We start from the raw sequence: 25,457 nt of genomic DNA, 5'->3' as shown, positions 1-25,457 counted from the left end.
CCCCTACTGCTCACATGTTTTTCTAAACTGATTTTAGCAATTAAGAAGAAAAGTCATTTGTCTGGCCCCGGGGGGCAACCAGCTCCAGACTTCATCCCAGCTGAGAAATTGGCCCTTGACATAAACCAAGGAAGGCCTGTAATGAAGGGATTCATAGACAGACAGCTACTGACTCTGTTCCACCTGCAGCAAGTGCCCTCTTCACACATGGTACATTCTCCAGTCTTGCACATCAATGATGTGGAGACGTGTCGCTGGATTCCAGAAGGCCTGAGGTGTCATATAGATCGTATGGAAATGCATATTAAGCCCATAATGGATGAGAAGTCTGTTCAGTTCAGTTTATTTCTTGTTTCTTGTCTGGTGTCTATAATGTACACACTTTAGTGCTTTGCTGTGTGTATTGTTTTGCAAGCTGAATAAAGTCATATGCAACCTGTGTCATATGGTAACATATGGTTTTGATATATTAGTGCATCGTTTTTACAGGAGTGTTTAATTTTGCAAAGGTGTTCCGAGGTGTTTTGTGAATTGAGTTTGTGGGTGTGCTATTTTGAAGAACAAAACCAGCCGACCGAAGTCTTAGCCAGCTCGCGCGCTAACAGACGTTAACTCTCCTCCAAACGACAAAGTGGCTTAATGAATAATTATTGCAAAGAGTAATTAGTTGGAATGCATTGAGATGCATTCCAAGTATTGTTCTTCGAATCTTTATTCTTCAACTTCATCTTCTTCTTCTATTTCTTCCGCGGCACCTTTCAACTCCTTCACACTTTCAGCTATTAAAACCGTTCAAATATTAAAATGTTCAGCTCCTTTCTGGCTTGAGGGCTATGACTTTTCAGCTTTCTACCTCTTATGCTTGAATTTATATAAATCAATAATCATTAATATTTTAACATGGTTTTCAAATGGAGTTTGCTTTCAAATCCTCCTAAACTTCTTCAACTTTCAGATTTTTCAGCTTTGCAAATCTTTCAGCTACAGACACCATTTCAACTCTCAAATGTTCACACAAGTCTCAACTATTTTATGAAAAAAACTGCTTCTTGATATCTATTGTCCTTTTTTATAATCACTGATTATGTTTCACTAGTTCTTCGCTCCGTTTCTGACTTTTACATGAGTGTGTATTGCGTCTGCTAGAGTGGAGAGCTCGAGGCTAGAGTGTGGGGCATCGCAGGAATCTGGTTAAAAAAATATGGAACTTTTGTCCTTGCAGCCAAAGTATACACTCTAGAGGCTTCATTTCTTCAGATTAATGAGGGTATGGTTGTGCTGATTGGATTAATGTGTTTATGGAATCCCAGAGTTCTTTAGTTTTGGCGCAAGGTGTGTTTGAGTGACACAACCTCTGCCAAAAGCCCCATAGGCTCCAATACAAATCTGCCGACATATTTCTCACAAAAATCCACAAGGTACACGTTCTGTCAACGGCCATAGGAGCCGTATTTATTACCGGACAGACATAAAAACACATCCACGCGTTCGGTAGAGTCTTGGGTCTCATACAAACGCCGTATTTTTTAGATAGCTGTTATAGTTTTGCGCTGGTTCCCATTTGTTTGAGGTGTGGATTCTGTGTAACTTGCTGCCATGTCTCTGCATTTTGCAGCCGTTAATGATCACAGGTGCGCCGTTGTCGTGGTTACGAGCACTCACACGCCGCAGGATCTGTCTGTGACTCACAGCTGCTCCTTGTGACCTGATTAGTGGAGTCACATGACGCAGCTATGCTTTCTGTCAACAGACCAATATGATAAAGACACTCGCCCCCCCTCCCCCCTCCACCCTGACCTCTACTTACTGTTAATCACTCAGTCAGTCAGTCTGTCTAATTCTCCTCTCTCTCTCTCCCTCTATCTCTTCCTCACCACCCCTCCCTTCCTCACCCTCTCACCCTCCCTCCCTCTATCTACTCCCCCCCACCCCACCCAATCCAATAATTTCAAAATAAAAGCCCCATGGAGGGAATTTTTACTGTAATGTCTGTGATGAGGCCTATTAATTAAAAACTTTTAAGTGTGAATAACAAACATTCTGTCTCCCACTACGAATATTACTCGTACTTCTAGTACTACAACTGATACTTCTACTACCATACTACTAGTATTTCTACTGCTATTAATACTACAACTACTACTAATGTTATTACAAATACTACTATGGCTAATAGTATTCCAGCTGTTTCTACTGCTATTGATACTAAACCTACTATTACTGCTTATACTGCTAGTACTACTAATACCACAATTATAACTAATACTACTACTAATATTACTACAAACAATTTTAAACAAATTTAAGCTCCTGCAACTTCTGTTTTTAGAAAATCTATTGAAATTCAGCTTCCCCACTTCCTGTATTTTCAGCAGTTCTTTAAAATAATTTCAGCTATTCTTATGCCTCTATCAACAGCAATTTTTTAATATTCATTTCTGTATTTTTTTGCAATATTTCAAATTTATTTCAGCTGTTTTCATTTCTGCTTTTTCAGCAAATCTATTGAAATTCCTTTCAGCTTCTCCCATTTCTGTATTTTCAGCAATTTCAAATTAATTTCAGCTTTTCTAATATCTGTAAGTTCAGATGTATTCAAATTCCCTTCAACTTTCTGTATTTTCAGCTATTTTTAAATATTCATTTCAGCTTTCAGCTTTTTGCATTCCAACGCATTTTCAGCAGGAAATGCATTTTCTAGTTATTTATATTATTCGCTGCTTGCGGCAGACTTGATAATTAGCCTTAATAATTGTCAAGAATAAATCATTTACAGCACCGGCAGACTCGTGCATTACCGTTTGGGTAGAGGTCTGGTTTGAGGTAGATTTGTCGTCCAGTCGGCTCCTGTGATCCATACAACACTCACGCTTTGTTCATTATGTTCACATATGTTAGAAGACCACACATTGCATGTGATTGGATCTTCTGTTGTGGCGAGAGGACCTGCTCCTCCCTGATGCCAGTTTAGGGCCAATAGAAATCTTTTCTTTTATATCTAACAAGAAATACAAAATGTGATGTTTTTCCTTATGTTAGTCAGTTATTTCGGCCTGAGTGCTGCCAGAACTGCTCCTGCCTTTGCAAACGCAGCGCTTATACTTGACCTGTGATCTGACAAATAAATCTACCAGAACGAAAGAAGTTGTTTGGCTGAATTTGTGCAGAATAACCCCAACCGGGCTTCCAATTTTGTTCACATTCTTTCAAAAACAAGAAACCAACTCCTTTTTGTTTCTTTAACTGCACTCAAACCTGAAGAACCTCTGCACTTTCTAATACAGCCATATTAAATAATATGAATAAATACACTGTAGAACAGGGGTATTCAACTAAAATGTGAAGAGGTCCCGTTAGAAAATTTCTAGAAGCAAAGGTCCGGAAGATCATTATGTGGCTACTCATTGTGATATTTATTGTCACGTAACAAAGAACTGAACATTTATGTGTGACTGCAAATATAATGTTCTTTCAACTATTAACTAGTTAACTATTAACTAAATAAAAGTAGGATTGCATTAAAAAAAGTGAAAATTTCTGACCATCGTAAGAGTGTCCTAGTCCACCTCACTGACCTGCCAGGCATAAAACGTTGAATGTTTCTGACTGAAAAAGCGATTCCAATTTTAAAAAGCGCATGTGTGATGGTCTAGCTAAATTAGATTTGCCTAGTTCCCATGTGTTTTTTTATGTTTTATATGTGCAATTTGCTGCTCGCAACGGAAAGAGCAACCTTTACTAGGTCAGTTGGAATTCTAGGTCGGTCAAACAATTGGGGCAATACATGGTCGGTCTCAGCTCATCACATTCTTGTTTTAATATTGGTTTTGGTTTTGTTTGGCTGAGGGGATGTGGAGGTGCACTCAGCATTTGCATTTCTGCACAAGATCCCGGTAATCATCAAGAGACCAAGCCTCGTAAACATTCTTCATTTTAATAATGGCGGTATTGTGCTATGAAACCAGAAATGTGAGACTCCGGAAATGATGTAGTTAGCAGAGCTTGTGGGCTGCTAACTAGACACGCAAGGGGCTCTTCAAACTTCAACCACATAATACAAGGTTTCTTTATTTGTGTTATTGTCATTTTTTGCACTTAATATTTATTCTTTGACTTGACTTAATAAAATCATGGAAAGGATTTCCATTTGATTGAATGGCTTTCTTTTAGCACTAAGAAGTTATGTTCAGCCAACCAGTGTTAATTTTGGCAGCTATTTTTTATTTAGTCTTAGTCTTTAGACGAAAAATGCATATTAGTTTTAGTCACATTTAGTCGTTTTAATCCTTAATTTTAGTCTAGTTTTCGTCGACGAAAACTAGACTAAAATGTAATTGTTTTAGTCTAGTTTTAGTCACATTAAATAACCATATTAAACTCCTTTTCTTCCCTTCTCAGGCCCAGGGAGCCCCTGTGTTGTGTCTAAAACTGCATAATAGTCTAGCTTGCAGTACTTGGTTGTCCATCAGATGTCCCTCCTAGGACACGTCTATAGCAGCGGTCGGCAAACTTTTTGACTCGCGGCCACAATGGGTTGTAAAATGTGACGGAGGAGCCGGGCCAAGAACAAATGGTTGAAGTGTTTGTGTGAACTGATATAAATGACATGTGAAAAATCATTACATGAAAGGATTTGGATTTTAACAAATATCAAAGCATTTATTTGCAAGGGAATTAAACAAATTGGCAAAGGTGTAACAACTTCATGAGATAGTTGATAGTCAACTATGGTTGAAATTCGTGAGGCTTCAGAACCTGCAATGAGTTTATTATGTTAGACGTGTTTGGAGAAGCCTGTAACGGAGCGTCTCATCCAGCCGAGGAAACGCTGCCTGCCGTCGCCAGAGAACAGAGCAGAAAGGTCCGACAGTCTGTTAAACGGGTCTTCATGTTTCTCTGAAGCAGCTCGGCTTCAGCCTGCTAACAGGCAGCTAAACAGAGACAGCTGAGCTAAACTAAGGAAGCGCACGTTCAAACTCGCCGAAGCGTAAAATAGTCGTCGCGGTCCGTAGTCGGTGCACAAGAACCACCGCGAGTTGTGGGTTCATGGATGACGTCATCATGACGCGTTAACATCCGCCGTACCTTGCCGGTTAACGAAAGTTAGAATAGATTTAGTCATAGTTTTTATTTTTTAAGATCGTTTTCGTCACATCTTAGTCTCGTCTTAGTAATGGAAAAAAGGTTCGTTAACGAAAAATTTTTGTCATAGTTTTCGTCGACGAAATTAACACTGCGGCCAACTCAATTGAGTTAGGTTAAACTCAATTAAATCAAGTTCAACTAACTTAACTAAATCTAGTTAAAAATAATTAAACCATTCATATCGACTCAACTCTACAAAACTATATTAACCAAACATTAACGTAATTGTTTAGCATAGAGCGAAACCAATTTAATCATGTGGAAATCCTTTCCATGATTTTTTAAAGTAAAGCCAACAAGTAATTTTTTTCAGTGAATAGTCTTTCTATTTGTAATTTGCTGCTACCGCTCTCGTCTGTCTGCAGTTTTGAGACAATATCATGTTGCCTGGAATGCAAAGACTCGATTGGTCGAGTGGTATCACGTTGGATGGATTAACTCAATTGCAATTTGGTCTTTGTTACTGCCGTAAAGACGACCAAAGCTGCACCAGTCAAAGTGCACTGTGACGTTTAAATCACAACTGTCTTTTTTTTTAGCTTTTAGTCCGGGTGTGGAGGAGGCGGCTTCTCGGTCCGCCAGCCGGTGACCTCTGCGTGTAGAAGCAAGATCAACCAAATGACCTTCCAGAGGAAGTTGTGCTCAACGCGGTCAAAAGCCTTTTCCTGATCTAAAGAAATCAGACCAGTATTAATACCCAACGAGTTGGAGACCTCCAAAACATCTCGAATGAGGTAGACATTGTCTACCATGGACCTGCTGGGCTCACAGTGGGTCTGGTCCCGATGGATGACCTGCCCCATAGCTTTCCTCAGCCTCTGTGAAGCCAGACTCCTACCTCTGGCTCATGCGGAGGCTGGCTGAGTTATAAAAACACACCAGGTCTGGTAAAAACTTTCTTTCTCTTATTTTTCATCTGATTTCTCTTATTTTTGACTTTTTGTAAAAAGGTTTTTATTTGCTCTGCAGAGTAGAGCTTATCCCTTTGGCTGTTAGTTAGACAGGCACTGTGGATGTCGCTACGGTCTGAACACAGGCCTCACTCTCACTGCCGGCAGATTGCCCCTGCCCCCCCCACCTGTCGCCTCTACTCACCTACCAAAACCCATTCACACCGTGTAGGTGTAGCAGGTGGCACCATGGGGTGGCACTCTGAATTCAAGGCTGTGCCCCTATGAAAGGGGAAGTGGCACTTTGCCAGGTATTGCCAGTTTCCTGTTGGGTGGCCAGTGTGTTGCTGGACCCACAGTGTGGGGAAATCCCCATTTCTTTGCATGCTTCTATGTTGATTTTTCATGTGTACCGGTTGCATATTTTACTACATTTGCATGGCAGGATCGGGATGAGAGGCGCTGATCCAAGCAGAGAATGAATGAATGACTCTATAAAATATAGAGCTGAGTCAAAGCTGTATTCAACCCGAAAATATTTTTGGTCCACTTATTTTTATTTTGAATACATTGTTGTATTTATTCAACAAAACGTAGACTTTCAGGTTCACATTTATTTTTCAAATGAACAAAGCTTTTGACCTGGATTTGGCTCCATACTATTTCCTCTTTCCTCTTCCTTCTTGTGGGCGCGACCGTTAGTTGTCATTTCAGTTTTTTAGCTCGGTGGCGATCGCCGAAAAAAGACCGGAAACGCCGCAAATGATAGGTTTCGGGCAATGCAAGCTTTCGCAATTGCTTTAGGACAATTTTTATCTAAAGAGGACAATTCAAGTGGATGTCATGAGCAATGTGAATCAATGAGTCTGTGCGAGATCTTGCAAGGAGACCTGAGATGTTTTCAGACAACGCACAAATGAATGTTGATCTCCTCGCTGATCATCAAGCAACTTCTGGTGCAGGCCAACACAAGTGATGTTTACAATGCTGTTTCTCTTTTGCATAACAACAGCCACAAGGGACTATTTCCTCAAGGCTACAGAAATAAATGTGATGCACAACTCTTGTATGAGGGGGAGCGTGGCATATGGTGTAGAGTGGGTGCCCTGGGAACGTGTCCCTGACGATGAGGACACGCTGGAAAGCAGCGCTGAGGGATGACAATCTCAACAACGGTTTCACGGTGGAAATTATTGTGACTATTTGGGTCTGTGACAGAGCAGAGGGTATTAATCCTTGAGCAGGACTCACAGGGGACAAACACACTCAACAGGTTGGACGGGTCTCAAGTGTCACCTACCTGTGGCTCTTAAGTTCCCTTGTTTCCTATTGAGCGGTCTCAACGTATCTGTTAGTATTAATACGAGGACACAGAAAAATGTATTCCTCCTATGAAGAGGTCTCTAAGGAACACTCAAGAGAATCCCCCCAGAGACACGACGCAGAGCGGCCATCGAGTAAAGACGCAACATTCATAGCGCTGCTTTTTAAAGGTGTGTGTGTGTGTGTGTGTGTGTGTGTGTGTGTGTGTGTGTGTGTGTGTGTGTGTGTGTGTTTAAGGTGTATGTTAGGGTGTCACCACAGCAATCAGAGGGGGAGGAGATGCCTCCTGTACAGCTCCACACTCAGACAAAAACTATCCACATGGCCGTGAGCTATCTGGGACCACATTTTCATTAGAAATTGATTAATTATGAGCGACGTGAAGACGATTCGTCCTCTGGCCGTTGGGGGGGCCCGAGGGTGCGGATCAGGTGGGACCCTGCTCCCAAGGTAAGAACTTTAAATCCTACATCTCTCCACACCACAGCGGACCAGCACAGACCACTTCAGTTCACTTTAGTGAGAGCTGTGGTTCAGGTTGGACAGTCTCTAAATCTATGTATGAGATGTATTGAACTCTATTGTGTTCAATACATCATACATACATTGTGATATACAAAATAAATACTTTGGTACCAGTGATCCAAAAACTCGCTCAAACTGTCTGTACTGCATGTGACAGCCTTAAGACCAAGTCGTTCAGCGACGCAGTACCGTAACCTGCTGTTTATATCGTTTTATATCGATTTGTGCTCCCGGTTTGCAGCGCTGTTGTGATGATTTTAATGGTCTGGCCCACTTTTGATCAAAGTGGGCAGTATCTGGCCCAAACCTGAAATTAGTTTGACATTAGTTTGTCGTAGAGGTTTGGATCCATAAACTTAGAATTCCAAAGGAATCATTATCCTGAAGATGCTTTTTCTTTAAGACAAATCTGACCATGAGCCACCTGGGACCATAAAGCAATTAGAAATTCCAGCCTCCAGTCGGAGGGGTGGGGGGGCAAGTTGATCTTCAGCTTTTGCCTGGAGTTTCTCCACCAAAGTTCTCCTCTCAAACGGCTCTTGGAGGAGAAACTTTACAGAGTTGGTTGCTGTTGGTTTTTTGTGTTGCTAGCGCTTTTACTTTTTACAAATCACCATTATATCGTTCTGCAAAATTAGCATAGAGGTTATTTCAGATGAACCGCTGACCACACATAGGTAAAGCTCCTCCTCCTCTCTAATGAGCGATGCCATCAAACCCCCCAAAGCAGCAAAATACTAAAAAAATCCCCTTTGTGCTTTGTGTGATGAAGCAGGTGGTCCACAGACCCGATAAAAGACACTCCCTATAACAGCAGACCTGAACTAGAGAATGGTAATTTTCTCTGGTGTCACAGCAATCCAGAGTTTGTCCGTACATCCTTGAGACTCTACATACTGTTTGCCACCAGTTTTAACTCAGACCTCTCTTTCCCAGATCCCTGGTTGAAAGTCTTTGTTGTCACAAGAAGCCTCTGTTGCTCTTCTGGTTCCTGTCTCTGCTTATTCTGGCGCTGCTGGTCTTGTGTAGCATGCTGTCCAGCAGCACTCTGTCACACTGGGATGGCTTTCCCCTCCACAAGTACTACCACCGGTTTCCCAACCAAACCAATCGGTTCAAGCCACCTCCTCCGTATAGTTTCCATCCTAAACACAAAGTCAAACCAACAGGCACAAGTAAAACCACGCAAGACTCCACTGCACTGACCACCGTCAGTCAGTCCTACCTGCGCAACTACCACTTCATCATGGACAACCAAGAGGTGTGCCAGACCGAGACTCCTTTCCTGGTCTTGATGGTTCCGGTTGCACCAAAAAACCTGGCTGCTCGGGACGCCATCCGGCAGACGTGGGGCAAAGAGAGCATGGTTAAGGGCCAGGCGGTGCTGACACTGTTCATGCTGGGCCTCTCCGGAGGAGCAGATGTCCAGGAGGAGCTGCGGCAAGAGAACCTGCAGCACCGCGACTTGCTGCAAAGCAACTTTGCAGACACATACCTCAACCTGACCCTCAAAACTATGGTGATCATGGACTGGCTGGCCACTCGCTGCCCAACGGCCGCATACGCCATGAAGGTCAACTCCGATATGTTCTTGAACGTTGACAACTTGGTGGTCATGCTACAGAAGCCGGGCATCCCTAAAGTGGACTACCTGACTGGGATGCTCATGTGGAACAGGCCGGTTATCCGGTCAAAGGACTCCAAGTGGTACGTCCCTCTGGAGATGTACCCGGATCCTGTGTACCCAACCTACGCTCTGGGCATGGGTTATGTCTTCTCCAACGACCTTCCGAAGAAATTTGTGGAGGTCTCAAAATCCATCAGACCCTTCAACATAGAGGATGCTTATATTGGACTGTGCATGAAGAAGCTTGGACTTGCGCTGACATCGCCGCCAGATCCCCCCCAGTTCAGGGCCTACAACCAGAGATACGACCGATGTGAGTACTCAAAGATCATCACCTACATTTTGGGGTCTTCACAAGAGCTGGTGAACTACTGGACGGACTTGAAGAAGCCTGGACCACCTTGTTAGGACAATGACTAGGAACTGGGTGGTTAGCACTGGTCTGTAATTCTCAGGCCATCATGTTAATTTAAATGAGGCTTCAGATCACTGTGGTGGAAAAGTTGATGGTTTCCACAACTCTAGCGTAGAAATGGTGATGGAAAGATGTTTATCGTGGACTTATAACTTTTTTTTTTTGGAATGCAAATAAAATTTAAAATTAATAAAAATAATTGTTCCCCTCATAATAAACTACCCGGGTCCTAAGGCTCTCCATTTACTGCTTCTCATCAACATCCATAGGTATTGTGAACATCACTGTAACAAACTACACATATAACAAATACATTTATAACAAAGACCACAACTACTGACTATGTGGAGACCCGCCCCCTGTAGCTGGAGGAGAGTGGAGGGAGAATAGAAAATGTAAAAAATATAATGCATACATAAATCTGATATCCTACAATTGAAATAATGAATGTAGGAATTTATCACTAAAGTGTAAATGACGTGCTTTAGTAAATGTATTCTATTCTCAGCATAAATACTTATTAATGAATTAATTATAAAGTATAGAATCTATATATTAGTTTTATTTCGCTATGCTGGCATGGTCTTTGTTCTCGATTTGTTCGTTAACTATATTTGTGTTGTGAAACCTTATTTCCCAGAATGCATTTCACGCCAGGAACAGACAACAATGGCAGAGGGAAGTAAACACAACAAATTATATGAAATACTGTGATTAGATCACGGAATGTAGCTTGAGGCTGACGGGAAGGTTAACAACAGCAGTTAGTGGCCTTTCCTCTTGACTGAACTGGTCATCACATGCGAGACTCTCTTGTCTTCAAAGGAGTGCTGTTGTTTTTATTCTAGGTCAACTCTGGACTTCAGGAAGTTCTAAGAAGCTTCCAGTCCTTTCACATCATGTAAATATACAAACCTTTCATTTAATTTAGTCAACCAAAAGATAAAGTAAAACATTGATTGTGCTGCCTGGTGGTAGAACTGTTTTAACGTTATTTCGAGTCACTACTTCTACACTTCATGTTCCAGAGAGGCTGAATGAGGCGTTTGTTTCCTCCTGAACGCGGACTCTGGCTCAGTGGTTGGCGTCGTGGCGTGAGACAATGCTGGCCCGTTCCCCTGCGAATCATTCACCTGTAGACCTGGCCAGACCTGACACTTTTATCAGCTGTATGGCGGGTAGGGCTTGGCTCTGTGAGCTGAGGGTGTGAAAGGAACACCAAGACCACCTGTCCACTATGTGCTTTCCCCCCCTCTTCCCGTAGCAAGCTCCATTTATGGGAAGTCTACTTACTTTGGTGTGCTGCAGTGACTTGGTGTTGACTTATGATGTGACACCGCTGTGTGTAAACCGTTGTGACGCGCAGAGGGGGGGCACGCTGTCAGTGCCACCTTAAAAAACTGGGCAGCATTTAGGGAGCTCTACTGGCAGTAAGGGAAATAATATTAAATTACATACATTACATATTTATTGTGTCTTTAGTGTATAATTGTCAGAGAATAAGACTTATTCTGACTTGGAAAGAGTGACTCAGAGATCATCTGCCATGTTCCCACGGTAGCCCAGAAAGGACAGTTTCAGGGAGGGGCATCAGGGTCTTAGAAATCTCAACAAAGATCAAATAGTAGGCTAGATTGTGCAAATCAAGTAGTTTATAGCACAATCACAAACAAACAAAACTACATGACAGGTTTGGTGTGGTGGCACTGCCCGGTTTTAAGAAACCCGTTCAACAAGTTCTACTTGCTGGAGAAGATGATAGCCGAGCCCGGGTACTCCCCGTATCCCCTGGGCATGGCCTATGTCACGTCCCTGGATCTGCCTGCCTTTCCTCACATCAAACCTATCTTCATTGAGGGCGCCTACTTCAGGATGTGCCTGAAGCACCTGGGGCCTCATTTATAAAACCTTGCGTAGGATTTGCGCCAGAAGTGGCGTATGGATGAAACGTAGGACGTGCGTACGCACAGAAATATTCAGACTTATAAAACTGTGCGCACGCACGTCCTACGCAGTTTTCCCTTAATAAATCACAATCACTTCTAAATGCAGCGCAGCTTTTGTGGCTTCATGTCACGCCCATAGTTGCCCATATATGGTCTGTGGAACGCCCACAAATTAATATTCATCGATTGTGAAATCATGACAAACACTGAGAGGAAAACGAAGAAACGTAACTTCACTCAGTGTGAAGTCGAAATGATCATTGGGAGGTGGAAAGGAGAAGTAAAATGTTTTTTGGAGGGCACAGTATGGGCATTACTATCGCCAAAAAGGCACTTGAGAGGCGAAAGTTGGCAGAGCAACGCTGCAGCCTCACAACCTCGGACCGTGGCCGAAATAAAGAAAATATGGTCTGACATCAAAGTGGATGCAAAAAAGCGTTTAGCGCGCCATCGCCAAGGTGTGTCTGCCACGGGTGGGGGAGAGGGGACACCGGAGCTGTGCCCTCTTGATGAGAGACTGGCGGCAATGATTGGGGATCGGGGACAGGGTCGGGGCCAACACAGCCATCGGCGTCAGGGGGGTCGAGGCACGTTTGGAAGCTGTGCCACGTTATGTAGCACAGCACATGCCAGCGCAATTTTGCACACCTTTTCAGGAGTAAACAACAACCTCCCTCCAGTGCAGTCGTGGCAGCAACATCTGCCCTTAAACAAGCCGATGGTGCACTGCACTACAGCGCGAATCCTTCCATTTGCCACATCTTCTAAGAGCGCAAGATCAGCCATTTCGCGTCATTACGCATTGTGACGGCATCATGGCGTTTTATTACCGTCCGTCTGATTGCATCCGACAAGCAACAGCTGTGTTTTGAGGATGAATTGCATAACATGCCAATATTATTGCAGAACATATTTCACTTTTCTTTTTGAAAATGTGTTAATTTGTATTTCTGTTTGTTTTATGCTGCAGATCGATCAAATGGGTGTTTGTGTTATTTATGAGAGGCAGTATTGGCATTTCTTTTACAACAGTCTAGTTTTACACACTTTCATAGACGTTTGCGTGTTTCTTACATTTGCCGACGTTTCTCATTTCACCCGTTTTTGTATGTACGCATGGGTCCGAGCTTGCGTGGACCGCACATTTTTCCGTCAAGTTTGCTTTTTATAAATACCAATTATTGCGTACGCCTTCTTTTGTGCGGACGCAACGTTTATAAATGAGGCCCCTGGGCATCTCCCCCACTGACCCTCCTGAGAACACATGTTTATTGTGGACCCCAAACATCCTCTGAGCAGCTGCAGCCTTTCTAAAGTCATCGCCGTGACAACGATAAGCATCCCACAGATGAGCTACTGGGAGCCAGACTCTCAATGTTGAACCTTTCTGATGGTTTACCAGGACAAATATCAGATTGTTGGTGGGGGTGGTGGGAGGGGGCAGATTGGACTGTTCGGATCACAATGGTGAACCTGACTTGCGCGCAAAAAGGAAGCAAGTGGTTTAATAACAAGATATTTCAGAAATCAAACAACTTCATCTGGAAAAGCAGCATTTGTCTGCCGTCATGGAATTACAACCATGGAATATGCTCATCTTCTTCCCCATTGAGGCCCTTTGACATGTTTTTATTTGAGGGATTACCGTGTCTTTCATTGTTAATGCAAGTATTCGAGGCTATGCTCGTCTTCCTCTCATCTTCGATAAAAGGCTTTCCTCCCTGGAAGGGAAACTCCTCGTAAAGTAAGATTAAAGAGCTGATAACGTGTGCTGAAAGAGCTGCACAGACACGTTTTCATTCGTGCCCTAAAACGTGGTTTGGTTTTAAAACTAAATCCCTAAAAATGATGCCAGATTTGTTGTGTAGAATCTAAAGATCTTTGTGATCTTTTGTTAGAATGTGTCAAATGTTTTGTCTTTGAATGGATTAGTGATAATCAAAAGCTCTTTCATAGTGCTCATTTTGGGAGTCACTGTCTTGAGGAGTGCAAGGCCAGAGGAAAAGCAGAAAGTGTCAACCAGGCAGACACAGGTCTGATAAGGATGACATTTAGAGACACACCAAACACCATACAAAACTCACGCTTTGTTCATTATGTTCACATATGTTAGAAGACCACACATTGCATGTGATTGGATCTTCTGTTGTGGCGAGAGGACCTGCTCTTTCTCGACGCCAGTTTAGGGCCAATAGAAATCTTTTCATTTATATCTAACAAGAAATACAAAATGTGATGCTTTTCCTTATGTTAGTAAGTTGTTCTTCCGGCCTGCAGCCGACAGAACTGCTCCTGCCTTTGCAAACACAGCGCTTATACTTGACCTGTGGTCTGACAAATAAATCTACCAGAATGTGAGAAGTCGTTTGGCTGAATCCTTCCAGATGTCCCCAACCGGGCATCCAATTTTGTTTGCGATCTTTCGTTAGTGTGGCCAATTTATGTGATTCTCCATTAGAAGTGGCTTTGTCAGCTCTGTCCCATCCCCGCCTGTCTGTCTGCAAGCCAATCTTCCGTACCAGTGTCTGTATTTGTAAAACGCCGTCCTCCCGCACTCTAATCAATGCTTTGGTTTAGGGAATTCCAGTGTTAACTGGTGACCCTAAATGCCTCCTGGTTGCTCGTAGTGACGGCAGATGTTAATACTAGCAGAAACATGGAAACTTTCTTATGAAATTCTGCTGAACAGGATGGTAATCTGTTGAAGGTTATTCATCAAACATATCCACACAGAGCCAGACTTGCTGGTGATTTGCGGCTAACAGAAGAGGGACTCGTACTGCCTCATTAACACATGGTAGCGATGATAATAAAAGCTGCCTAAAGCTTCAGTGGCGGTGAGTCGGCTCCACGGAGCCACAGGGGAACCGGTCCGGCTGGATTCTCTTGTGGTAGACTTCGAGCCAAGTCAGAGGAAATGTTTGAATAGGTTCTTACTTTGCCGTTGACAAGTCTGCAAATCAGGTTTTCACAAACCTTTTTAGAAACCCGACACTTGTTGAAAACACCAAGGAATGATACTCGCGGCTTCTTCCTCCTGAAGAAACTGCTTGGATTACAGGAGAAGGGAGGGGGGGGGCAGTCAATGGGGCTCAGAGCATTCGGGCTTATATTTGAAAAGCAGTTTGTCTTTTGGTTTAGTCAGACTCTGGTTTATACTTAGTTATATTTTACTTACTTAAACTTATATACTTATACTCATAAACTCTTTTCAAAAGTATTACGACATAAAGAACAGTTCAACAAAGTTCTTCTTAAAAGGTCACTAAAACCACCAGGATTCATCCTCTGGGGAGCCTGAGTGACTGCTACGATAATATATCACCTATTCAGTTTGCTGTTGATTAAAGAGGTCATCAAATACCCACAATGCCTCCCGTCAATTCAGATATTCGATTTCCCTCCACGAGAAAATCTCATCTCAGTGTTTTCTTGTAAAAGATTTATCTTCTTGCACCTCTGTACCTACATCACTCAGATTGTCAGGAACGGGTAGGTGGAGGCAGGACTCAAACGCAGACTTGGTAACAAAAAGGAAGTTTAATAGTCAAACAAGTTGAAAAAAATGGAAACCGCAGAAGGGACCCGGGAACAGTGTTAATTTTGGCAGCTATTTTTGATTTAGTATTAGTCTTTGTCTTAGACGAAAAATGCATATTAGTTTTAGTCACATTTAGTCATTTTAATCCTTCTTAGTTTTAGTCTAGTTTTAGTCGCCGAAAACTAGACTAAAATGTAATTAGTTTTACTCTAGTTTTAGTCACATTAAATAGCCATATTAAACCTTTTCTTCCCTTCTCAGGCCCAGGGACCCCCTAGAATAAATTGTCACAATTTTTCAGGATGGACTCGAATGCCTGATTGGTGTTACAAGAAGACATTGTCAGCACTTGTTATATTTATCTTTCATCTACTTGCAAATAGGTCAAATATAGACTTGATAATTAGTCTACACGTTGTGGATTAGCCTGCCTGCCTGTTCGGAATGTGTAATATTCGTGTGCGTGCACTGACATTTAATTGACCAGTGAGTTTCTTTTAGTCGGCGCTGTATGCGTCCATCTTTATTAGTGCATATTTACTTCTGCGCATAAACGCGCACCTCGATGACCTCATCACAACATGACAGACATTTGAACCGGATGTATCCAAGATACTACAAAATGGATTACCGCCGGTAATTAGCAATGGATATCAGGCGATATTTGAAGAGACCATCGAGTGCTCCCACTCCCACAGATGCCCGCAAAAGGCCTCAAGTACAAAGTAAGACTGAAGAAGATCAATTCACGTTTTTAAACGTTGTTTTGGTTCTCACAACATCGCAGTAAGACAGGGACAAACGCTATTAATAACATGCTTTCAAATACGATGATGCAGCCAGCCTTCCCGGTCCCATCTAAATAGGCCTAATAAAATGAGTAATTATCCTCATGCATATTGCTGCAGATTAGGCTAATTCATTGGAAAATTGTCGACCAGATTATGTGCAAGCCAGTTAGACATAGCTAAGAGAAATGCTAAGTGAAATGTTTTAGTTTAGCTATAGAATCTTCAAATTTCGCGGTCAAAGTCAAATATATTAGTTTTTTTACTTTCATGATGACAGGGGACGCTCTGCCTCAAGAAAGATCCATCACAATATGTGAAGTCCTGGCTGGTGAAGCACAGAGGAGCCATGAACCCCAGAACGCAACCCTGCAAGGCAGGACCTGACGTGGAGGACAAGAAGGCCCTCTGGGCACTACTTCGCATCGCGTTGCATCGCGTCGAGGTCGAATTCAGAGTGTACCCACCTCTAATTTTACCACTACAGCACTGTGGACAGTAAAGCAGGTGACAAAATACCAAGGACTGTAACACCTGACAAACAATAGTGTTAAATAAACACTACACCCACAATATTGCCACAATTTTTCAAGATGGACTCAAATGCCTGATTGGTGTTACAAGAAGACATTGTCAGCACTTGTTACAGCACAATTTCACCCACAGAGTTGAAATTGTAATTGGTAGACATCACAAGGCTGCCAATTCTTATTTTTTTCTTCATTCATTGTATTTAATGTAGTACAGATTCGAAGTATGTATTTCTATTTTTTTTAAATCCCATCAACCATTCAATATTGTACAGTGTTCCCCTGGGGGCGGACGGATGTCGAACATCAAACACAGATTTTAAAGCTGAAGTAGTCAATCAGTGAGTCAGTGCAATCATTAAAACAAGAAACCAAATCCTTTTCTCCGTGTTTCTTTCTGCACTCAAATCAGAATCAAACCTGAAGAACTTTTGCACTTTCTGATACAGCAACATTCAAAAAAGGTAATAAATAAATATACTGTAGAAGCAAGATCAATCAAAAATAAATAAAAGTGAAACAATATCAGGATAATGATACCCGATGACATCATCCATCATTGGCTGCCAACAAGAGCGTCCTGAACAGGTGGTGGAGAAGAGGACACTGAAAAACCTGTTGTCCATATTGGACAACCCGGACCACAATCTTCACCACCTACTGCAGGGCCAGCAGAGCACCTTCTCCAACAGGCTGATCCAGCTCCGGTATCACAAGGACAGAAAGGGGAAAACATTCCTACCAACGGCAATAAGACTTTACAACAAAACACCTCTGGCTAAATCTTTGTTTATTTGAACAACAACACTGTCTTAATTTAATTGTCCGCTGTACATACTGCTTTTAATTGAATATGTTCTGCTCTGCTATTTTATTTCATTCTACTGTACTGTGTATATATTGTGCATTTTTCATTTCTGACTTTATTTACTGTAGTGCTGCTATTGCACACTATTTTCCCCTTGGGGATTAATAAAGTTTATATACATCTATCTATCTATCTATGTTTGTGCGGTGGAATTGAGGGTTGTTGTGCACAGCAGGACTGAATTTACTGTATCAATGGATACAGATAATTTGATTTAGAAGCACATAAATTATATGTAAATTGTTTAACGCCACCGTGTCGAACTGAACTCACCAGAAACTCCTTCAGCTAAAACTCCACAAAATGACCACAGAGAGAAGCAGAAACAATGACCCCAAAGAGAAACAATGTCTGTAATATGAACAAAACAAGAAAAGAAATTAACAAAAATATACCAAATTGATAATCAAAACGTTTTCCCAGTGCTCATTGAGGGAGTCACTGTCTTGAGGAGTGCAAGGTCAGAGGTTTAGAGACACACCAAGCACAATACAACACTCATGCTTTGTTCGTTATGTTCACATTATGTTAGAAGACCACACATTGCATGTGATTGGATCTTCTGTTGTGGCGAGAGGACCTGCTCCTCCCTGATGCCAGTTTAGGGCCAATATAAATCTGTCCTTTTATATCTAACAAGAAATACAAAATGTAATGTTCTTCCTGATGTTAGTCAGTTGTTCTTCCGGCCTGCAGGCCGACATATGCCGTCTTATGCTTTGAGCACCAACTTGTGGTTCTCAAAAAATACCCTGAGCTCTCTTGTCTAATAGTTTTTGTCTGTTCTGAATCTTGTGTGTGCATTCATTTATTTTTCATAACCACTTCTATGTGAGTCTAATAATATGTAGGATTCCCTAACAGGAACACGTTGTATATGTCAATGTGCACTTGGCTAAAATAAAGGTGTGTGTAGATAGTTGGGCTAAAGCTAGCTGCTAACAGCTAAAGCTCGTTGTGCACACGGTCAAGCGCACCGAACACACCGCTGCTGTCTCCCACTGGAACACCAGCGTTCACCAAGACTACTTTCAGTAAGTTCCCTTTGACTCAAGAAAGAGACCATTCTTGTAGGAATAATAGCGTGTACACTATTAAGTTAATATACATTCTTATATTTAAGGTCTATTTCACTGCAGCACCTGTTCTTTGATTAAGCTTGCTAACTGTTAGCTAAACTAATGCTAGCTGCTAATTAGCATATCAAACTATACTGTCTTTTGTTTTTAACTCTGCGTAACGGAAACTGGGTCGTGGCAACACTCGTATTCATCAATGGCTCGTTGGTTTTAACTAGTGAATTAATTAGCTTTGGTCTAAAGTGACTTGAAGCTGAAAAAACTGCAGGTTGAAGGTGCTTCACCTCCATGACCACATGGCGATAAGCGCGACACGTCAGGACTCGGCTCCACGTTAGTTACCGTCACACTGTACTAGTTAATTATTAGTTAAACTAACAGGCCAATGCAGTGCTTACGTGGTAATATAATGAAGGTTAATAATGTCTCTTTACTCAAACCTAATTAGGCACATGTGTGATGGTATCGTGGACACCGCTAACGTTGTTCGCCTTTGTTACAACGCTTTTTCCCGTCGAGATAGCGGGACTCATTGTTATTACTGCGCACTTATCCTGCTTTTACAGCGGCTTATAACTTGAGTGTGGACTGCACGTGTAATGTAAACCACACGTCTCCTCTCCGTTGTGGTCGCGGTTTCTGTCCTCTGGGTGAGTTCCGTACACGGAGCACGGAGGGTTTTCATCGTCGGTGTGAGACGTGAAATGTGCTGTTCGCTCTCCTCCCACCAGAGACGCTCTGCTGGTGACCGTGAAGGAGTTTTGAAGCGTTAAAACGTTTCTCTTCCAGACGGACGAGGTTCGTTAGACGCCGTTTAGGGAAGCATATACCGATACTCGTATAAAGATAATTGATATTTAATTGTGTCTGCTAGTTAGACGTGATATTTATCGGCGTTGTAACGTTACTTCGCATTGGACTAACGCGTACCACGTGTCCGGAAGTGAACAAGGAGACGCATTTGCAAACACACGTTTAACTTGAATGTCACAAACAAAATCGTACCGGTGGTACATTGTCGCTATTTTACACTCTTATTGTTTTATTTGGGGTTAATACATTTGTAGTTCAGTCTGCAAACCATCCGTGAGAGTGTCTGTGAGGGGAATGACTTCCTCATCTCCGACATGATGTCGCTATCGCTTCTCGGCCTTTTGGCTAAGATCAAGTGTAGTATCTGTTCTTATCAGTTTAATATCTGATACGTCCCCTACCCGGGGACCATATATTAAATTGATTTTTGGAATAGGGAGATGGAATAGGGGCTTGCTCCGTCCACTCCACGCATCGACCTGGTATTGCAGTACCTCCAGGAACGGTGCACCCCCCAAAGGTGTCTAAAACAACTTTGCCAGTAACAGTGTGCGTCGGTGTATTTGATGCATGTTTCTACGGCATCAAGACAGAACGTCCGAGGTTTTATTAAAGTGCGGACTGCAGAGAATAGATGAGGGAGATTGTTATTACCGTGATAGCACAGTAAATGCTATCATCAAAAAGATTCATCTTCAATCCGTTGTCATTTCTTCAATTTGTCTGATCTGTATCTAATGTAACACACAACAATCAGTCATCATGGAGGTAATTGTTACAGGTACCAGGATTCGTACCAAGTAGATGATGTGATTCTGTAGACCGAAAACACAAATGACACACAGCTCTTACACGTCTGTCATTGCGCCTCGCTCAGCAGAATGAGGAAACGTCACTCGTGACGTTGTGGTCGCAAATTCTTTCACTGCCGTAAAGCCAGTCTAAAGCTAAACAGAGCGCCACTCTGCCCCCTGCTGGCTACAGGGTGGAATGTACATTCAATATAACACGGTATTTCAGTTCTAGTTATAACATTTCTATACAATATACTGTTCACTTCAGACATTGACACACATGTGTAAACAGATTGGTGGGTGTCACACAATCATGTCCAGTTCTTAATTGAATTGTATCTATGAGAAACGTGTAGTGTGACTACTACTCCAGACCAATAGGTGTCAGTGTGTCAGTAGAGCACAAGCGGTAAACAAAAGAACAGGAAGTGGTTGAAATGAAAGAACGCATTTGTAATTTTATTCTTTCCTTTGAATTCCAGACGAGGAACAAATCACTTTTGATTGCAGTTTTGCTTTGTCTCATGTGAACCTTCTGTTGAATTGTCACTCATTTGTTGGAGATAAATAGATGCAGCTTGCGATTTTAGGTTGTCTTTTCTTTTGAAAATACAGCATTGCATCATGGGAAATGAGAGCATCGTTTATCAAGTAAAACGTATATTATCTTTGTCCTCCCTGGTGAAGTTCATGTAGACTTTACATGAACTTCCTGCAGGTTGTTGGAGCTCTTCTAGTGTGTGTTGTGTTTGTTGTTGCCGTGATGGTCGGCACCATCGGTCAGCTTGGTGTGTGTGTGAAAGACTGCCCTGACTCTGATGTGTACAACTCATACTTACCTGGCAAGGGAGATACCATGATCAAGAAGGTGGTTCACCCAGGGCGAGGCTTAGCCATTGCACTCCGGTTGAGCTGACCTCTGCGAATTCCCCAAATGTGGGAATCTCGATTGCATAATTTCTGGTAGTGGGGGACTGCGTTCGCGCTCTCCCCTGATAACATGTCAAAGAAAATCCAATTAAGAGTGAATCTATTCCATTGATTTGATTAGTAGTTTGTTGAGCTGGGACCTGTTCCTTGTACCTGTTTCAACTAAGCCAATCAAATGTCTCATTATCCATCCCAAATTACCGAGATGATTGACATCAAGCTAACTTGGTTGCTCGAATGTGGATCGGCGCTCAAACCGTCTCGTTAGTTTGAACCAGATGTCAATCATCAGGATAATCGTCTTACGTTAGAAGGCGGAAGAGTCAATCACCAAAACCAGGATTTTTTTTTTTAACAGTATATCGGCAAATAAACTTAAAGGAAGAGTGTCTTTTTTTTCTCCGCTGACGAGCAGGAGATGATCATGAACACATATGATGATATAATATATTAATATTAATATATATTAATATGTGAATCATTTCTGTTGGATGAATTTAACGTATTATACATATTGTACATATTTCACGTTCTGAGGGTTTCCGGACAGAGGATGTCACATGACTGTATAGACTGTAAAGACCTCTGAGGCAAATTTGCGATATTGTGCGATACAAAATTAAATGAATCATATAATCATGACAAAAACTGACACCGCCCCCTGCGAGGCTACAAGCCCGACAAAGTATCGCACACAAGTTAAATGGTAAATGTAACTGCTCATTTAAGTGCCTCATCACTAATCAATCAGATTATATTTCTTTAAATGTGCCTGCTTGCAGGAGGCTTCATTGATGATCATCATCCAATGAGAATAATGACCCAACTCTTTCAGAGTATGTAGATGAAAACAATCCCAAAGAATCAAATTGATACGAATGAATAGGATATATGTACTGTATAATCTTATGTATCATATGTATGTATAGATGACCACATAGAACTAGGAGTTTTATTATGTGTGTGTGAACGTGTATGTGAGAGTCATTATATATCCATTGTTCATAATCAGACATTTGATCAATTGAAGCAGCGAAATGTGGAACATCCAGAAGTTTATTAAGCGATAAATAAACCAACAGAACTTTATGAAGAGCACAACGTGTAGCGGTTTTCCAGATGTTCTCTGCATCGCAACACGGTACAGACATGGACAGTATGAGAGACCGTGTCACTGTGTGAGACATGAGAGTGTGTGGGACAGTGGATGTTCGGCTGCAGCGTGTGGTTACATTACATTACATCACGTAATGTAACGGGGAAATCTTCTTGTAAATAAATGATTCCTTGTCCTCAGCATCTGTAGCGCTCGTACAGGACGTCATCGCGGCTTAACGGGTCTTTGTGATCTCGGAGAAGTCTCTCCCTATAAAACCTTCATCTAAATGAAGTCGCTCCTTCATCAATGAGGAAGTGAGCGGCCCTTTTTTCCGGGGGAGTGATAAACTAATCTAGAAGCTCAGATGAACCTGCGCCGGAGCAGGTCCACGTTTTTTGATGTTGCTATGGTGATTTAGACAAACCTGCTTCGGGAACCGAAAAGCCTGATCTACGTCATCTCATCCTGAAAACTATCCGACTAACTCAGTTAACCACGTACGAGGAACAGGGCCCTGCTCTCCATCAAGCCTCTGGAAGGTTCCTCAAAGCAAAATATCTTGATCTTTCAAGTCTGCAGTGATGTTTTGTTGCCAGTTGAGAGACCTTCGCCTCGTGCTCTGTCCAATGAATACTAACTTGTTATTTCAAATGTGGTTGTAAATCTTACACACATTGTCGGTTGGTCCGTGATGTGCGCTGTGTTGTCGTCTGCTCGGTTCTGTTGGTTGTGTGTTTTTGGACTTCCTTGTTTATTATCAAACTTCACTATTTCTCATCCCTCTGTTCCACTGTGTCAGCATTTGGAAAGAAAAGCTGATTTATATCCGGGCTTATACATATTTCATTATATAGTTATACATCCCAAAATTATAGTTAGTTGTATTGATGTATTTATGGAATTGTGGAATAAAGACAATTGTTACATGTTATTGCTATTATTCCTGTTATGACAATTTCAAACTCTCATAGAAGAGTAGAAAAAAAAATACACCGGCATGTGTCTACATCGAGGTCAATGAAACTATGCAGACCTTCAGTCTGCCCCATATTTGTGGAAAATGAAAACATCTGACATATAGCTGCAGTCTAATATGAAAGAGTAAACCTAATAAAGGCCAGTCTGTGTTGAAGTAAGAATAAAGTATTTTCTATTACAGCATCAACCGAAGCATCTGAACATAAAAGTCAGAGAAAAGCTGCTCAGATGTTTAAACAAACGACTCCATGTATTCTCTATCTGCGAGTGGTCTTCCACGCCTCGCTATCTGGTGAACTGACACAAAACTAGCAGCAGTTGTCTAGTTTAAAGACTTGATCACCATCATGAAAGTACTGTAACAGTCTGAGTGACAAATGTCTTATGTGTTACAAGTGTTCACGAGAAGAATAATTGGTGACGGAAATGAGTCCGTCTACACAGAAAGGAACCAGTTTCCTTTTTGGGGGATTTAGCCATTGATGAATTACCGAGGGGGAGGTCTGCAGACTATGTTCAGCCCCCTGCAGGGAAAGGGTGTAATGGGGCGTGATGCACATTTTATATATTACCACATTTTTTATTTTCCATTTATCACTCAAGCTCCAAGATAAGAGGTGTTTACCTTGAAAGATGGTCCACTGTGCAGGTTGGTGACCTCTGTCCTATGAGATGTATTGGTATATAAGTATAAAGTAGCTTAAAAAGAAATAAGCTAATGTTGGCTCAAGTTCCGTATTGGATCAAATGTACTTGGTTACGTTGTAGCTCAAGATGAAGGGTTTTCCGTAACGTGTACCAGCTGTGTGCTTGAGCTATCAAGACAAATTGGCATTAAAGTTTTTCCTTTTCTCAGGTCCCCGTTGTGCAGAACGGCCCCCTCAAGTTCACCTGATGAGCGCCGTTGCTCGGTGGAATACCAACGGGATCTCAGACGCCGTGTTTGGCCTCAGAGGACGGAACCACAGGACGGCCTCAACACCTGCTGCTGGCTTCGGTTTGGAGAGACTGGACGAGGATGTCCGGGGCCCTGCCAATGTCCCTCTGACCAGCTGCTGTGGTTGGAATACCCGTTCAGGCAGAGCACGGGTACGGACCCTTCTCTCTAAAGGACACCGTCAAGGATGGACCTTGTCCAGAGGAGGAGGTTCAGCATGGGCAGCCCGATCCAGATCCAGGGGCCGACGAGGCGTACCTGAGCGACGGGGAGGCTCGTGCCATCCTGCCCTGCTTATTATTATAACTTTATATGTTAGCTTGTCAACAGTCCAACACCTGCTTCGAAAGGCTGGAAAAGTTCTGCTGTGCTATAAATCAGACAAGCTGACTCTTTCTGCTGAGCAGATGAACGAGGTCCTTGAAGCCTGGAACAAAGTGGAGGAGCACGAGAAGCAGCCGCAGCAGTTCAACCAGCTGTACAGAACTTACTGGGGCATCGGCCTGTACTGCAGCACAAAGAGAACATCTGGTTGATGCTGCTGCGATCCAGAGGCTACCGATGGCTAAGCGCTAACTCCAGCTCAACAAGACGTCTGTCAGTGCTCCGCACAACAGGCTTATGTGCCCGCTGGTTAAACTGTTTGTAGGAGCCTGGTATTGTTGGTGCCACCTGGTACGCCCCTTTTTCTTTCCTTTACGTTAGTTGAGTAACGTGGTGTTTGGCACGTTAATGCGGATAAAGGTGTGTCTTCCAAGTTTGGTTAGGAAAATAGAGGGGGTGAGAGACAGTTTTATATTTTGTTGACCGCAAAAACTATGTTGAAATATTCTACACCGATGCTTGATTGTATAAAATACCTAAATAACCAAAAGAAAAGCAGTTACTGGATGAGGAATTCATTGAAGGAAGCGCGTCTGCAAATTATCTTCCCTATTCAGCCTCTCGGTGAGACTGAACAAATCAGAGCCACTACTGTTGTTTGTACAATGCATATATCTGTACAAAAGGTGCAGCTGTATTGCATCGCAAATAACTCTGGTACGGTCATGGAAAAACCTGGAAAAGTGTTAAATGGTCCAGGCCTGGAAAAGTCATGGAAAAAAATAAAATCCAAGTTTTGGAAAAGTCATTTGTTATATTCCTATGTTCATGTGAGACTCTTCCCGCCTGCACTTCCAAGTTGTAAACCGAGGGCGTAGCGGCATTCCTTTGGTGTTGTTTGTCAT

The 25,457-nt window shown here is 42.3% G+C and overlaps 1 protein-coding gene and 2 non-coding genes across 6 annotated transcripts; all 3 read left to right on the top strand.

Moving 5' to 3' along the window:
• The first annotated feature begins 7,597 nt into the window (after window positions 1–7,597).
• On the top strand, window positions 7,598–25,360 carry LOC120828191 (beta-1,3-galactosyltransferase 5). Of its 4 annotated transcripts, none has more exons than XM_078087478.1 (3): window positions 7,598–7,808; window positions 8,820–9,823; window positions 24,148–25,360. In XM_078087478.1, the coding sequence occupies exons 1-3, from the start codon at window positions 7,729–7,731 to the stop codon at window positions 24,762–24,764; spliced, it is 1,701 nt and encodes a 566-aa protein (XP_077943604.1). In that variant the 5' UTR covers window positions 7,598–7,728; the 3' UTR covers window positions 24,765–25,360. The 4 variants fall into 4 exon arrangements, with proteins under 4 accessions (XP_077943604.1, XP_077943725.1, XP_040047539.2 ...); XM_078087599.1 differs by lacking the exon at window positions 24,148–25,360 and adding an exon at window positions 10,566–10,678; XM_078087511.1 differs by lacking the exon at window positions 7,598–7,808 and adding an exon at window positions 8,586–8,717.
• LOC120830141 (U2 spliceosomal RNA) lies at window positions 19,816–20,006 on the top strand. The gene has a single exon (XR_005713856.1). It is a non-coding gene; the product is annotated as a U2 spliceosomal RNA (small nuclear RNA).
• On the top strand, window positions 21,116–21,279 carry LOC120830110 (U1 spliceosomal RNA). The gene has a single exon (XR_005713844.1). It is a non-coding gene; the product is annotated as a U1 spliceosomal RNA (small nuclear RNA).
• Window positions 25,361–25,457: the final 97 nt, after the last annotated feature.

Source organism: Gasterosteus aculeatus, chromosome 1 (genome assembly GCF_964276395.1).
Source record: "Gasterosteus aculeatus chromosome 1, fGasAcu3.hap1.1, whole genome shotgun sequence".
NCBI classification, from domain to species: Eukaryota; Metazoa; Chordata; class Actinopteri; order Perciformes; family Gasterosteidae; genus Gasterosteus; species Gasterosteus aculeatus.
This window is presented reverse-complemented; position numbering and strand designations above follow the sequence as displayed.